Source organism: Thunnus albacares, chromosome 7, assembly GCF_914725855.1.
Source record: "Thunnus albacares chromosome 7, fThuAlb1.1, whole genome shotgun sequence".
Taxonomy (NCBI): Eukaryota; Metazoa; Chordata; class Actinopteri; order Scombriformes; family Scombridae; genus Thunnus; species Thunnus albacares.
In genome coordinates this window covers 10046226-10061403 of record NC_058112.1, presented here as the reverse complement: position 1 = coordinate 10061403, position 15178 = coordinate 10046226, and the positions used below count along the sequence as shown (strand labels likewise).

General features: G+C 42.0%; 1 protein-coding gene across 1 annotated transcript in view; it reads left to right on the top strand.

The window, feature by feature from the left end:
• The first annotated feature begins 346 nt into the window (after positions 1 to 346).
• tmtc2b (transmembrane O-mannosyltransferase targeting cadherins 2b) overlaps positions 347 to 15178 on the top strand; it is a 96264-nt gene continuing 81432 nt past the window's right edge. The window contains exon 1 of the mRNA XM_044357193.1: positions 347 to 913. Coding sequence (XP_044213128.1) covers positions 831 to 913 — 83 coding nt within the window. The 5' untranslated portion in view covers positions 347 to 830. The remainder of the gene's footprint in view (positions 914 to 15178) is intronic.

Sequence of the window (15178 nt, the reverse complement as noted above, 5' to 3'; positions counted from 1 at the left end):
GTACAGTTTTTCTCCAAACTAAAGGCCAGAATTAATCAGAAAGTGAATAAAGTTGGACCACAATTCTCGGTATGATCACCCAAATAAATGAGCTTGAGCTTATAGTAACTGGAATACAGATAAACCTATAAAAATATTTTTATTAGCCTTTATCTTTTTGTATTCTGTTTCATTTTAGAGTAGCTAATTACAGACCGTCAAATAAAACATACACATGATTTTATATAAAACAGGAAGAAACTATTTACATGTTGTTGTTGTTAATGTTGTTGTTGTTGTTTATCTGCAATTTGACTCTGGTTGTATTAATAAAGCATTGGTCAACACGCTTTGTTTTGAAAGTTTAACCGGAAAATGCGTGTGTGATTGCGGTTAACTTGACGTCATCTCCATCACGACGTTGATCCAGCAGCGGCCGCTGAGCGTCAGAGCGCTGATCCTCCTCTGAAGGCGTGCGGCGCGCTGTCACACATTCAGTCAACGCTGCTCGTGTTTTGTTTTTTTTTTTTTGTTTTTTTCTCTGTCCAACTCCCAGCAGGATAAAACGCTGTGCAGCTCAGACCCAACATGGGTTAGAAAGACAGCCAGCTATGGATTATCCACTCTGTGCACTTCAGCGAGGATGATGGGGGGAAGAATATGGACTTGTTTTCGCAGAAACATCCTGACAAAGACGGGGACTGAGAGGGAATAGAGACCTGGATCCGCTGCCTTTTTCTGTCTCGCTTTGCATCCTTCTTCTTCTCGTGTTTCGTTTTTTATGTTGTTTTTTTTTTTTTTTTTTTTAATATTATTATCATCATTTCCCCGCGTGTGTGCGAGACAGAGAGATGTTTGCAGAGTTGCTGTGCGGCGCCGTGGCTTTGGTCCTGTATGTCAACACTCTGGGCGCCGATTTCTGCTACGATGACAGGTACTTGGATGAATGAATGACACCCAGATCCGTATTACTAACGTCACTGTCTCCACTGTTTCTCCTCACCAACACCCTATCAGTTCTGCACAAGAGCACAGACATCATGATGGGCTTCATTCATTATGTTGGCATAACTCTGAGTGAGAAGTATTTCACTGCTACAGCAGTTGAGCATTTCCATTAACAGAACAAGCAGCCTGCCTGAAGGCAAGTATCAATTCATCAATAAAGTATGGTGCTTTGAAGGGCTGTTGAGGGATCGAAATGCCCTACTGTTTCTCTATCTGTAGTACAGTGCTCTTATAACTTCAAAATCAGCTCCGTACTTACTTTATGGATCAATATTTCCTATGCAATTACCATAAAACTTCTGCAGCATCCATGTAGTAGGCTAATATCTTTGTGGGATTACAATTAGTTTCCATAGGATGGGCAGTGACATCAGCAGTGTGCTTGGATGCCTCAGTGCAAAGTGTTGCAGTCTCCAGAGTGTGGAGATACTCCAAGACTTAAGTTGTGCTGAGGAAATAATTGATCTCTGGAGAAGAAATGTCTTCTCACTCCACAGCAGATGTCCCTGACCAAACTCGTCCAAATGTACAGCCTACTGAAACTTTGATCAAAGTATTTTATTATTAACTTACTTTAAAAATAGGCTCCAACTTGTCACCCTCCACTGGAAACCGTCGGTTTGAGAAAGCGAGCGTTGGTTCAGCCGCTGTAATGCAGGGTAATGCATTACTCATAGCTGGCCTTTTGATATTTGATGGCTGAACGGTTGTCAGTGCCTCAGGCTTATTTATTCACCATCCAAGCCATGATGTAGGTCAGAGGCATCGTCGTCTTCTTGCCATCACTATATCATCTTCCTATCGTGCTATAGCCTATACAAGTTTATTTTATAATGTCCTAATATTTATAGATATTAGGATGAAATACACCTCCTTGGGACAGAATATGGTGCAGTTTATAGTCCTTTATTACTGACAGTCTGTTTATTCATGACAGGTGTTTGCGAATATTAAAACACACCCAGAGGATACAGCTTAGAGAACAAACAGTACATTTACCCCCTCCGCATCATCTGGTGGTGTATTTCCTTTACAACTCCGCTTACTGCTGTGTATATAGAACACTTCCTGCGTAACACATTCCCCGAGGCCTTTTTAGCAGAATGTGAGATACTTTTCTCGTGGTGCAGTCGCTGTGCCTTTGCACTTTGCACTCAGGTCAGATGATTCAGGCACTTCTGTGTAAGAAGGATGGTGTTCTGTTTCCATAAACCTGTCAGGGAGTGGCAGCACGGTGGAGAGGTGAGAGGCTACTGCATCTGCTGCAGAGGCGGCTGCTGTGTGGCTGCTGGAGCTTCCAAGTTTTAATGGAAGACAGAAAGCCAAACCCTGATTATTCTGTGAAGAGATGTTAACAATAATGTTATTTATTACCATATGAGTTAGGTCCAAGTTAGGTTTCTTACGAAACAGATGAATGACGGAGTTCTCCAATCCCAGCCAGGGATTTTTAAAAGATTTTTCTGACGTGTTGTGTCTCTGACATGTTTTTCATTGCGGGCTATCTGTCATCCGGCGTTATCTGTTTTTTAACACCATGTGTTTGGTTCAAGCGTGCAATTAGCAGCCGTCTCCTGTCCCCTCAGGCTCCACTGGGGGAGAGAGATAGAGGAAGGGCGGGGGCAACAGAGATATATAATTTTGTTAAGCGAAGCAGTCCTAGAGACACACAAACACACACACACACATTGATCTAACTTGCTAATGGTGCATTTGTGAAGAGAAAAAGCTGATGTGACATGGTGAGGGTAAAGGAGTCATCACGGAAAACACTGAATGCGTGAATGACGATGAATCAAACTGCAGGGTTGCAGACTGTAGAAAAGATTTATTTTGACTGTGAATCTGATAGCAATTAAATGGATCTTTCATGTTTTTCATGAATTCGTCTATTTCTTGAAGACATTAGCGGACACCAGTATTACAGAACGTAAAGCCTCATGCTTAAAAATAAACACCTACAGCTGATGTTTTATTTAGTGTGCATGTAAAAAAAAAAACCCCAAAAAAACAGAAACTCCCTGCCTTCCATTGAATGTTTATGACAAATAGTCACAAAGGAATTAAATATGGATGATTTGGCACGGTGCAGCATTGATTTTTTTCAGGGAGAAGACAGATAGTGCTTCCCTTTTGCTCCTGGCTATGAAAACAGTGCATTGGTTTAACTCAGCTAGTGATTAAAAGTTAAGATCCAAGATCGTGGCGTGTGTGTGTGTGTGTGTGTGTGTTTGTAAAATGGCTAGGGGCTAAAGAACTGGCATAAAAGACACCTGAGGATTTGAAATCGATTGGCTGGTAGTCTTGTTACGTCGCTGGAATACAAAACGAGTTGTTACTCTCTTCCTGTTTATTCAAAGGGAATGTTCGAGGGAAAAAAAAGTGACATTGCGTGTTCTTAATCAGATACTTCTTATCAAAGCTAGGTTCACTGGTTACACATTCATTTGAGCAAACTTTACGCATTCCTTACTTAATAACAAAGGCCATCAGGAGGTCACAGTCAAAAAAAAAACAAAAAACTGTTTACTTAATGTTATCCTCTAGGCTGTAAAAAAAAAAAATCTCATACAAGGCAGTTTTTGACCCTGCAGTCACTCACCGCCCCTCCCTCGATAAAAATGACAACCTGGAAGAGTGGCCTGCTCTGCGGTGCTAAATTGCCTTGGGGAGCTTTTCCTGTCACTCCCCTGGACACACTCATCATTAGCACATACATGGATTTGACACCTGCACTGGAAAATGGGAATCATATGTCACATAGTTCATATCTTTGCTACTATAATCTACAGTTAGGATGGAGTGAAGGAATGGGAGAGCCCAGATAAATGTCAGAGGAGAAATATTGGTGCAATATTCTGTGACTTGCTGTGTAAGCCTGCATGCACGGCAGTATAGCAGCAAAACCTGGTGAAGGCATTAGTGCATTATTAGCTTGATTGTAGGTGGACACGTGTATGTTCGCACGCGGTCTTAACACTTCTTAAATTGTGTGAATTGAAAAGCTGTTGTGTCACAGGTTAAGCAAGGTAAATGTACCAGTTGTGAAGTCAGAAAGGCAGCATACTTTTTCCCCCATCACACAGTTGAAAACACAGCTGTTTTCAAGGTATATTTCAGCTGAGAGTGCTCAACCCACGCACACTGGTTTTATGGATTATCGTTCCCTGTCAGGAGCTGATGGATGTGATGAACTGCACCCACCTCATTTCTCTGCCCTCGTGTGATGTCGTAAAGCTTTGACTGTGTGAGGATGTGTGAAGGTTGCGGGTTCACGCTGAAGGACGCAGCCTCCCCGGGCATGGGCGATGATTTATAACACTCAGACAGTTTGGAAAAGGCGAGTCGATGCTCCATGCCCCGAAAGCTTTATTAGAGAAGTCGGGGCGGAGGCAGAACCAAACACTTAATGCTGATGCAGTTAGATGGGATCTTTGACTCGATGATGGCAAATCAGCCACACAGCGCTTTGGGCAGTGACTCATGTTGTTTAATGATGGTACCAACCCAGTGATGGAAAAAAACAGAAGTGAATCTCCCTTTATTTATTTTTTGTGGGTTTTTTTTTCATTTTTGCTTAATTGAATTCTATTTTTATCATGTATTGTAGGCAGCATCCTTTTCAAGTCTTGATTTTGTTTGCCTCTTATTGCAAAGTAGGCTGATTATTTATTAAAAATTCCAACCATATAACAAAGACAGTTGTCTGCATTGTGCACTTGTTCTCCTGAGTGCATAAATATTACACATAATGTCCCAAAAGCTTAATTTGAGCCTTTGTGTAGCTTATGTTACCAATTTCGAGGCTCTGTGTGGTCCTTGTCAGGTGCAGACCAGCCTGCGTTGGCCTACCTGACCTGACGTGGACTAGTCTGTGCCACTGTCTGCACTCATGGCTGCCTCTTATTTGGCTCTGTGTGTCATTGCAGTGATCTGGAACCCTGCTCTCGTGCCCTGTACTGTAGGATGGGCTGGTTAGCGTTGCGGTTATGTTGAGGGCCCAAGGGCGGCAACCCAGCAGTCTGAGTATCTCCGCTTTTTTTCCCAGTCAGGCTTTCTCTGTCTGTGCCCTGTAATTAACGTCCTGCCTGCAGAGAGGGACTCACGACATGGTTTGGTAGACGTAGCTGCTCCGCTCTCTCTCTCTCTCTCTCTCTTTCTCTCTTTCTATGTCTGCCTTCCCCTCCAACTGCCCCCCAAAGCCTTTTAGGCCTCCAGCCCCATCATCCAACGACTGCCTCCAGATGGTCTCGTTTGGTGAGCAGTTGAGGGTTTTTCTTCCTTCTGCAGTTTGGAGGGGAAGGTTTGAAGTGGATTCAAATAGAGGATGTATTTGCTTGCAGTTGCCAGGATGGAGACATCAAAGTCTCTGATGACATAGAGAGTGCGTAATAGAGTCAGTGAAAATGGCCTCATGACTGGAGCACAGTCATATTATCTTTTTTTTTTTTTCCTAATAAACATCAAATTAAAAAGACAAACAAACGGTGACAAATACTGATGACCATTGTGGTAGTGACCTCTCAATGAGAGGTATATCTGTTGTGTGGAAGAGGAAGCTTTGATGTTTCTGTGTTTCCTCCCTCAAACCACCAGGGAGTACAACCCATTGGCAGGAGAGGAAGGAGATGTGGGAGGCATCCTGCCCAATAGTGAAGCCCTCACGCTTTCTCTAATAGATTTTCTCAGATGAGCGGAAGAGGGTGTTTTGAGATTTGTGAGCACCGTTTACAGATTATACACAATTACTTGGTGCCAACTTGAGACTTTTTAACATTCTAGACACAGTAGCTGCTACATGTGCCTCTGTAACAAACCAAACATTGTCATTCTGATTTGCTTTCTCTCATGTTGCCTCAATATTCCAGACACAATAGCTAATCTGCTGCCATCTAGTCATTTCACAGAAATAGACATTATAGAGAATTACTGTCACTGTGACCATCTTTACTTGAGCTAAACCAGCCCGGAAAGATCAGCTCAGTGTCTAACCACAGATAGATTGAATCTCCATTTTCCTAAGCTCTCATTTTCCAACAGATAGCTGTTGAGGGTAGAAATTGTTATTTTCATCCTCGCCACAATTGCAAGATAAGCCAGCCTGGCAGAAATGCATTTGTTTCTAAAAATAGCATTAATGAGGGGTTCTAATATGTTTGTGAGTTGCTCCCCTTACCCACAAAACCCTACAGAGTTACTTGAAGCATCAGAGTCTTGGATAGAGTGAGTTCATATTTAGGTCAATAGGAAACAGCTGACTAGATATGATGCTTCTTTTTCTCCCTGACTGTCATAAGGCTTAGAATAAGACTTCATTATACTGTATCTTGGTTATTGAATTACTCCTCCTGAAGTTCAATGAAAATGTTGGCCTTTGTGTTGCATTCCCTGTGGTGAGGGCAGATAGGAAAAATCTGAAATACCTGTAATATTTGGAAAATGTGCAATGCAGATTAAACTTGAGAAAGTGTTTTATTGGAGCATTTCCTAACATGTTAAAAAAAAAAGCATGGAAACACACACATTGTAGCAGAACACTGCATTCCTATTGCTTAACTGTGGGCTTCCTTCTCCCTACCTTTCCAGTCTGGGTCACCAGGTTTCTCAGTAACTGTCAAAACAGTTAAATTAGCCCTGCGGACTCCTGTGTGGCCCAGAGTGGGATGGCAGCCTCCACTGTGTCATCTGTGTGTTGGTGGGTGTGACCTATGGTGAACTCTCACTGCTCTTGCAAGTCAAAGAGGATTTGAAAATGTTCTCATTTCCCACAGAGAAGAGGAAATATCATTTCCTGGTTTACTTGCAACATTTTGTATGACTTTCTACACAATAAATACTTTTTACATAATAAACAAACAATAAAACAAACAATAAATAACAAGGGAAGAAGCACTATTGGGGAATCATATTCTTCAAAGCACAAAACACTTTATAGAATACTATTCAAAAGAAAGGGACCAAAAGTGCCATGTTTAAAAAATTTAAGGGGTCCGTCATCAAAAATGTTGTTTATATTATGTGTTTATTTTTTAAAAATGTATCTTGGCCACGATTTTTTAAAACTCTCAGATATTGATATGTATACCAGGCTCAAAAAGTCCTGTATATTTTGTTCTCTAATAACAAATTGACATTTCATTTTCCAGCCACCAGACCAACTAACGGGATAACTCTTCACATATCTGCCATTCCTTTTTCATGATTTTGTTTTATAGTGTTTAAACATTACCTCTACAACCTGCTACTGTATGAACAGTAGCAGGATGTAATTCTAAGCATGGTAGCACCACTAAATCGTAGTCCAAGTCTTTAAGTAATCCTGAATGACATACATGACAATAGAGCGTGCTCCTGCAATGCCACTGGATACCACTGGTAACCTCCAGGCTCAGATACTGTCTTGCCTCTTGAGAAACATGATACATTACATCAGTCTTAAATACCTGTGATAGCTTGATGTGGAGCCGATCACACAGCGTGGAGCTGAAGGTACCCTACAAACTCCCTTTGATTACTGGAGCACACTGCTATCTGCCTTGGGATGAAACTGAATATGCCTGGCAGGTTGTAAAAAGCTGAATCACTCCAGGGATTGTCTGCTTCAGCTGATTGCCGTTTGTGATATGCTGCCGTGATATACCAGGCCAGTGGCCTTACTGTGGGATTCAGCGTTGCTCATTAGCAGCCACCATGCCCACCATTTCTTGAAAGCCCTTGCTGTGCTCCAGCCAGGCCAGAGCAAGCTGCTTCAAAGCTGCATTAATCAGACTCTGATGCTTTGTAATCACCCGACTGGTATGCAGTGCGATGAGAAATGGGCCATATGTAGATGTCGGGTTAGCTGCCTGGTGGTGGATTGAGGCATTAGAGATTGTCTTTGCTGCACTGCACAAGATGTTAACCTTAGTCCTCTTTGGGTATTCTCAGTCTCCTAGCCTGGCTATTTAATTAAAAGCCAACAGATTATCTCCCCTAATACATCATGTGGTTATAGCAGCACACACACGTACAGTATCCTCCACACAGACAGACACACGCACACAGCGATAATAATCGCCTTAAATGGGAATAATGTGCAACACCGGACTGAATTATCCAAAAAGCAAATCCTTCACATGGTCAGTATTGCATGGCAGACGTTCAACACAGTTACTCAATAATGTGAGAAAGGCATTGGAGCTGCCAAGGAATACACTGAGTCAAAATGATGGATAAAATGTGCTGTTTGACCAACAAAATGAGATTAGTGGGATTTATAATAAAATAATGTGATGCATCTGGCGTGTCAGCTCTGTGCATTCCTGTCAACAATGGTTTCAAGGTGTGTACAAGCTGGTAAAGGTTAGGTTTATAAAAGTATAGGTTATGTTCCCATCATTAGACATGGGTCTCAAATGATTTGACTCCGCTGGGCTAAGTTGTTAATGGGTCTAGACAAGGGTTTGGATTTCGAGGGCTAATGCTGGCTGATGGTTCTTAAGCCGTGGCCACTCTCAGGCTCTTGGCCCTCTTCATATTAATGGGATTAACAGGACCGTGGATGAGAGGGGGCACGACATGTAAGCAGAGAACTCAGAGGCATTAGAAACAAAAACTCCCCTGTCTCCCATAACCAACAAGGATGCTACAGTTTGCCCTTCTCACTAAGGAAGAGGAGAAGGCTACCCCTCTTCACCAAGCCTCTCCTTCTCGGTGGCCTTATTCTCTGACAAGGAGCACTGGCTCGTTTCGATAAGGTTATGACACAAGTTGGCTGGTTCAGTAGCGATGCCTTTGTCCATTGTAAGACGAAGGGGTTGTGAGGTTCCTCTGTTCTCCCTGGACCCAATGAAGGAGACCATTTGTCCCCAAATAGAGGGGAATTAAACCCTGGTTGTGGTGGCCTGTTGTTTATGTAGGACAAAGAAGCAAGACCTCAGTGTTCACTGTTTGAACAGAGCAGAAAACTGCTGCAGCTTTGCAGACCAGACCTGTCAGAACCAATTGGGTGAACTCATTACGGTCGCACAAGCTCTGGTTAGCATTTCAAAGTGGAGAAGCAGAAGAAGGAGGGCGGAGGATTGACGGTCAGTGAGCTAACAAAAGCTGAATTGTGTTATGAATATGGTAGCTCAACTTGTTGGGTGGCATGGATGTTTAGCAGGAAAAATGATGTGTCAGTCAACATTTTTGAGGAAATGCAACATGACAAGTTTTAGAGCTGGTTGCCAGCCTGGAAACCAGCCATCAGCTTTTGTTTGGCAAAGCTGACAGAATGGTTGCCATGTTAGTTGTTAATAATTGGAGCATTAATGGTCCTGTTGGTGTTTTCACTCTTTCCATTTTTGCATTGTGAAGCATTTCAGAACAAACATTTTCTAAAGTGTGGTGTATACTGCTGTAGAGCCCAGTTATTATCCTGTTTATCAGCCAGGCTTTGCCTCTCACAGTTTGAAGAAGTTTCTGTTCCTCTTTCATTTTCATTTGGCTGTTCATAGTACTGTCTTGTGTGCATTGCTGCTCACAGTTTATTAATTGTTTTGATAAAATTGATGAAATCGTTGCAACAGCAGCAACACACATTCACCTGTGTGGAAGATCCTCCACTGAGAAATACAGAGGACATTTTTACAGTGTCAACCAGACCAAATGAAATGGCTGACAGTGTTCTTAATCCTGTTGCCTGGGGCAACTGGGCAAGGGCAGTGAAGACCAGGCCAAGTGAAGACAAGTGATCGAGCAGAATTTTCAGTTATCGTGGTTGAGAACTGCTCTCTGTTGTCAGGTTTAGGTTAATTCCTTCGTGTTGGGATTTTTACTGACTGTGTTATTCTTGTGGTTTAAGTGGTTTTCAGATATGATTACAGTATCTGGTGTTTCTTAAGTGTGGTAAGTGAGTCAGATTCAGCACAGAAGGATGTGTGGTCTGGCCAATTTAGCCACTGTGGGTAACCTGCTGCTCCCCTGGGGCTTGTAACACTGGGACACAAGAGAACATGTGCCCCCTGTGGCTTTTATTCTGATTCTGTGTGTTCTTTTAAGTCACTGAGTTGGATTTGAGAGCAGATATCTATAGAGAGGGAACAATATTGTACACTTTAGAGAGAGAGAGAGAGAGAGAGAGACAGAGAGAGAGAGAGAGAGAGAGAGAGAGAGAGGAAATTAGGAGATACTTGTCAGGTGTGTTTTATAGTGCACATTTCTTTATTTGTGGACCCACAAACAAGCTGACGGAGCAGATTGAAGGCCGAATTCTTGTGGACCCGAACAGTCCCAGATGTAGGAGTTGCCTCCTCCTCCCTCTCTTCCCTCACTTCCTACCTCTGACCAGACCACAGCAATGGAGGAAGCACATCTTTTCACAAGCTGCCTCTAATTGATACTGTTGAGCCCTGGGAACCCAGTGCGTGGTTTTAGTACTCTGTGAAATGCGTGCAAAGCACAACAGCCTGCAGTATGCCACCCTCTGGGACACCACAGGTTATTTACAACCAGACGACCAGTCTGGCCCAGGTTCTCATATAGTTTCATTTAAGTAAGTTTAAAAAAAATACCCACCGCACTTGGATGTGACCCTTGCCAAGCCTTTCATCAAATAGCTACACTGAGAGAGGGCAAGAGTTGAATCCAATCCAGAGCTGTAATCTCAGCCTTAGGGGGCTTTTCACTAAATGGCTGTGTGGGATTTGAAGAATGAAACCAGATATATATGTAGGTTAAGTTACTACTGTGGGTACTGGCTTTTTGCTACTGTTTATTTTTGTATATCCTTGCTTTTCCTCACCAGCTACACCTGTAGCATATTCAGAGTTGTTTAAAATAAAAGATTTTATTTTTCATGTTAAGTGAGGTTTTGGGCCATTTTTTGTGTTTAGAGATATGTATATGGCATTATCAAATCGAATCAGATCAGGTGTAAATGGACTAGTCCTAATGTAGCTTGTCATGTCTTGGCGAGGCAGACGAGTCTGACATCTCTCCAGATGGAGAACAGCTTGTGTTGTATTGTATTTCACAGACAGAGCCAACTCTCTCGTTCTCTCTCTCTCTCTCTAGCTCGCTCTCCCTCTCTCCGTCATCATGAATAAAATCACGCCGGTGACAGATTGATGGAATCATGATGGTTTACAGGTTTGATTTCAGTGGTTTATTTTGGCTGAGCACTGACCCTCAGTATCTGTGGCCATGGTGTTTCTCCTCATCTTTGACCTTCGCATGTGTGACTTTCCCCTCCAGCTATTCTTCCAAGTGAGGTCTTCCTTTTCGGCAGGAGATGGATACACACAATTGGCTGGAGTTTATTTTTGATCCGGGAAGGAAGTTTGGATTGGGAGAAAGTGTGCGCAACTGTTTTTCCTTTACCAGCCCCTGAGGTTTGAGGATCTGGGGAGAAGCGCTGTCAGCTGCCCTGACGGAATAATGAGACTTCTTAAATAGGCTCTCAAGAAAAATAAATTTCTAATCTGAGAGAGATTGAGGGTATGCAAAAGAAAGCGACTGAAGCGAGAAAAAAGAAAAGAGCCGAGCTGGCAAAAGAGAAAGACTGACTGATGGAGCATTATGGCATTAAATGGAGGTCTGATTCATGATTGCTTAAGTGTGGCTGCGAAGGCCTCGAGGCTATCTGTTTCAGCCTGTGGTGAGCATGTGTTGTCCTGACTGTGAACTCCAGCTGCTAAGGGTCTTACAACATTTACCTGATGAGATGTTAAGAGGTTCCAAAACCACACCGGATCTCCCAAGCGGCTCTTCCAAACGTGTCCAGCCTGTACAGTAGACGCATTTCTTGCCACCACATGGTGGAAACATCAGCAGCTGTTTTAATTTGGAAGCAGTTTAAGAAAATCCATCCTCGGGGCCGCTGACTTGCAAGCTTTGTTTTCCTTTATGTGAGTGACTGCTGGGGTCCCCAATGAAGACCCTAACCTTCAGACACATGAGGCTCACGACTGTTCAAACAAACTGTCACTCAGAAACCTCAAACCATCCCTCTTTCTGTCTTTCACTGCCAAAAATATATTGACCCTAGTAAGTTTTTTTAGCCTCATGGTCAGGATTAATGTTTTATTTTCTAGAAACAAGAGCCATTATCTCGTAAAAAGACAAATTGTGGTCTGAAGAGAATGACACTTATATCAAGAAACTTCTTGAGGCAAATTGATTTCTGTCTGGGAAAGAAGTGAAATTATCTTACTCTGCTGGCAGATTTCCTTCACTCGTGTGAAGAAAAATACATTATCAGCACTAAACACTAGATTAAATGACTTGTGCAGTGCTCTCCCAGCCTTCGCTGCTCATTTAGTACTACTCCGAAACATTTGCTAATGCAGTGCGCCCATCACTCCACTTGATTGATTGAGCTGATGACTCTCCCTCATGACAGCTGAAGGAAAGCAGGCAGGCCTTGGGGTACCTGCCATTCAGGCTCACTCACTCCCTAGGGACACAGCCTTGTTGTTTGGAGAGAATAGATCTCGATTGTCGCTATCATTATGTCACCTCCTAAACCAAACGTCCTGCAGCTCTTATTCTCATACTCCTCAGGGGCTAGCATCTACCACCGGCAGCTCATTGAGAGGCTATTGATTTCAGCGAAGGAATGATCCACCATAGTTTCCCAGTGAGAGCACAGATGGCTGGCCCTTATTAGGTGAATAAGGATTTCATTTATTTCTTCCTGCAACTGTTGCAGAGCCCATTCATTCATTTATTCAATGAAGTGCAAATCCATGACGGAAAATTAATGACTTAAACCTGCAGTGCAGAACTTTTACATATAAATGAACGCCTGTTACATTCAAGCCCTTGCCAAACAAGTTCACACAATGCTAATTAAGCTTATCACCACCAGGTAAATCTCTCAGTATTTCACAGTATACAGAGTTTTTAAATCTGGTGTTGGGGGAGATATCCCTGCGCTGGCCGGATGAATGCATACTGCTCATGCTCTATGGGCAGTGCATGCACACCAGAGACTTCTGCTGACAGAGTGGCTAACTTCCGGTTAGCTCTCTGCTAACTTGAATGCTGATAAAATAATTTAATCATGTGGCTGTTCTAGACTTTCCAAATGTTATCAGACCAGATGGATCAAATTCTGATAGTAAAACAAGTCATTCTGTGGGAGATGCGTGATGCTCAAAACAATTTATCCACCATTTGACAGCGGCAACAGTAGCGACAGAGTAGGCGGAGCCTATGACATAAGCACGTGTCGACAGTGTTTTTGTAATTACTCTCACTGCCAGAAGGGGGAAACAAAAGTCGTGCACTCCAGCTTTAAATGTCTGTTGCCTGCAGTGTCACAGCAGTATACATTTATATATAAAATATATTCTCTGTGGCTGTGGTTATCGTCCCAAATGGGCTCAAAAGTGACTCAAAAAGCTGGAGTTGAACTGTACAAGCACGAGGAAATAAAATTAAACTAAAATGTTAGTGTTTAGTATGTGATATATTGCATGTGGCCAACAAGTACAGATCAAATTTATGTAGAAGATTGTGGTGTATCTCACACTTTACTGTTTAAGACGTTTGGTTGTGAATGATGGATACCGGTTGTCAGAATGAACAGATGAGTTGGCAGGACCCTCGCTGGCATGTTTGCCTGCTCAATGAGCTTTTAATTTGCGGTAACGACTTCACATCAGCAAATGAGCGTCTCTTTGAAAATCAGAAAATCAGACTTCTCTGGAGGAGTAAAGCAATTGTTTCACATACCTGTTTTCATACCTGTTTAAGGGAGTGAATGTTTTATGCAAAGTACAGGAAAGTACAAAGGAAACATGCAAGAGAAAAATGTTTTGCAGCATCTGGGAAAAAGCTGTGGCATAAGTCAAGGAAATGATCTTTCTGTTGTTGAGCCAGTGTTATTGGACACCTCGACTTATTTCGGAACAATTTAGAGTTGCTTCCATGGCTAGTTTATTCATCTTTATTGTTTTTATTTATTTAACACACATAATTATCCCTCGTTCTCTGTTTGGCTATTTATACACATTAGTTTTTTTAGTGTAATTGGCTGTTGTATTCATGGGAAGTTTGTGTTTTACACTAAATTGCAAACTTGGCTTTCACCCTGTGCAATTATAGTTTCCCATCTGGGAGCCATGATTAAGCTATGCTTGTTCTCCACAACCTGCTTAACACTAGGCAAGCTCAGCTGTTGTAGTTAACCAATATTTTACATGAAAATAAGAACATTTAAGTAGAAAATTGAATGTACATGTTTGCTCAAGTTTTTTGTCATGACAGTCATACTGCATGTTGCCAAAGCCTAATAGTTTTACAATACACCGTCTGAAGGAGTGTATTGTTGGAAAGGACACATCCTAAGCTGTGCCATAATAATCATCATTATGATGATCTCATGGCACTTGTTAGGAGGAACTCTGGTTTTCTTCCGGAGACCAGCTCTGCTGTCTCTCATCATGTCCACACTGTAAAATGTAACATGTTGTTTCAACTGAAAAACATGAGTGCTTTAGGTTAAATCAACAAATACGAATGGTTCCTCTAATGCCACCAAAAGTTATCTTGACTAAATATTCCATGTTGTATAAAAAGTCCGTACTCACAAGAAAAATACAGTATAGGTCTAAAATTCAGGCCGGCGAAAATGACCTATAGTTATGTTTACGCTAGCTAGCGGCCTTAGTAATTATGACCAGGGAAAGTGAAGCAGTTCAGATAATGTCAATATAAGGTGACTTGATAAGTTGATTTTGCCTTATTAGGAGGGGACGGGTTGGAATGGACTTTTTTTTTAAAAGACGTAATGTCATGGTGTTTACTGTTGCCATGACGAGATGTTGTGTAACTTTAAGAAAGTATAGACCACGTTTTAAGTGATCATTTTAAGCCAAACCATCTTTCCCTAACCAAGTGGTTTTTGTGCCTAAACCTATTCAGACCTTAACCACAGCATTGTCACATCATAAAATATAATTATTTCTTAGCAGTGATTTGTAACGGTTTTGGAAAGCTGGAATGCATTACTATGGCTGCTAGATGGCATAAACGTAACTATAGGTCGTTTTTGCTGGCCTGAATTTTAGACTGATACTATTGGGGTTTTTTATGAGGATGTGTTGTGTATAAACCCTTGCTTCATTTGATGGATTTAAATCTGTTAATTTAGTGAACTGCTCAGGTAGTTATTTGAAAATTGTAGATCAAATTTAGATTAAAGTCAGTTTTCATTCATATTTTC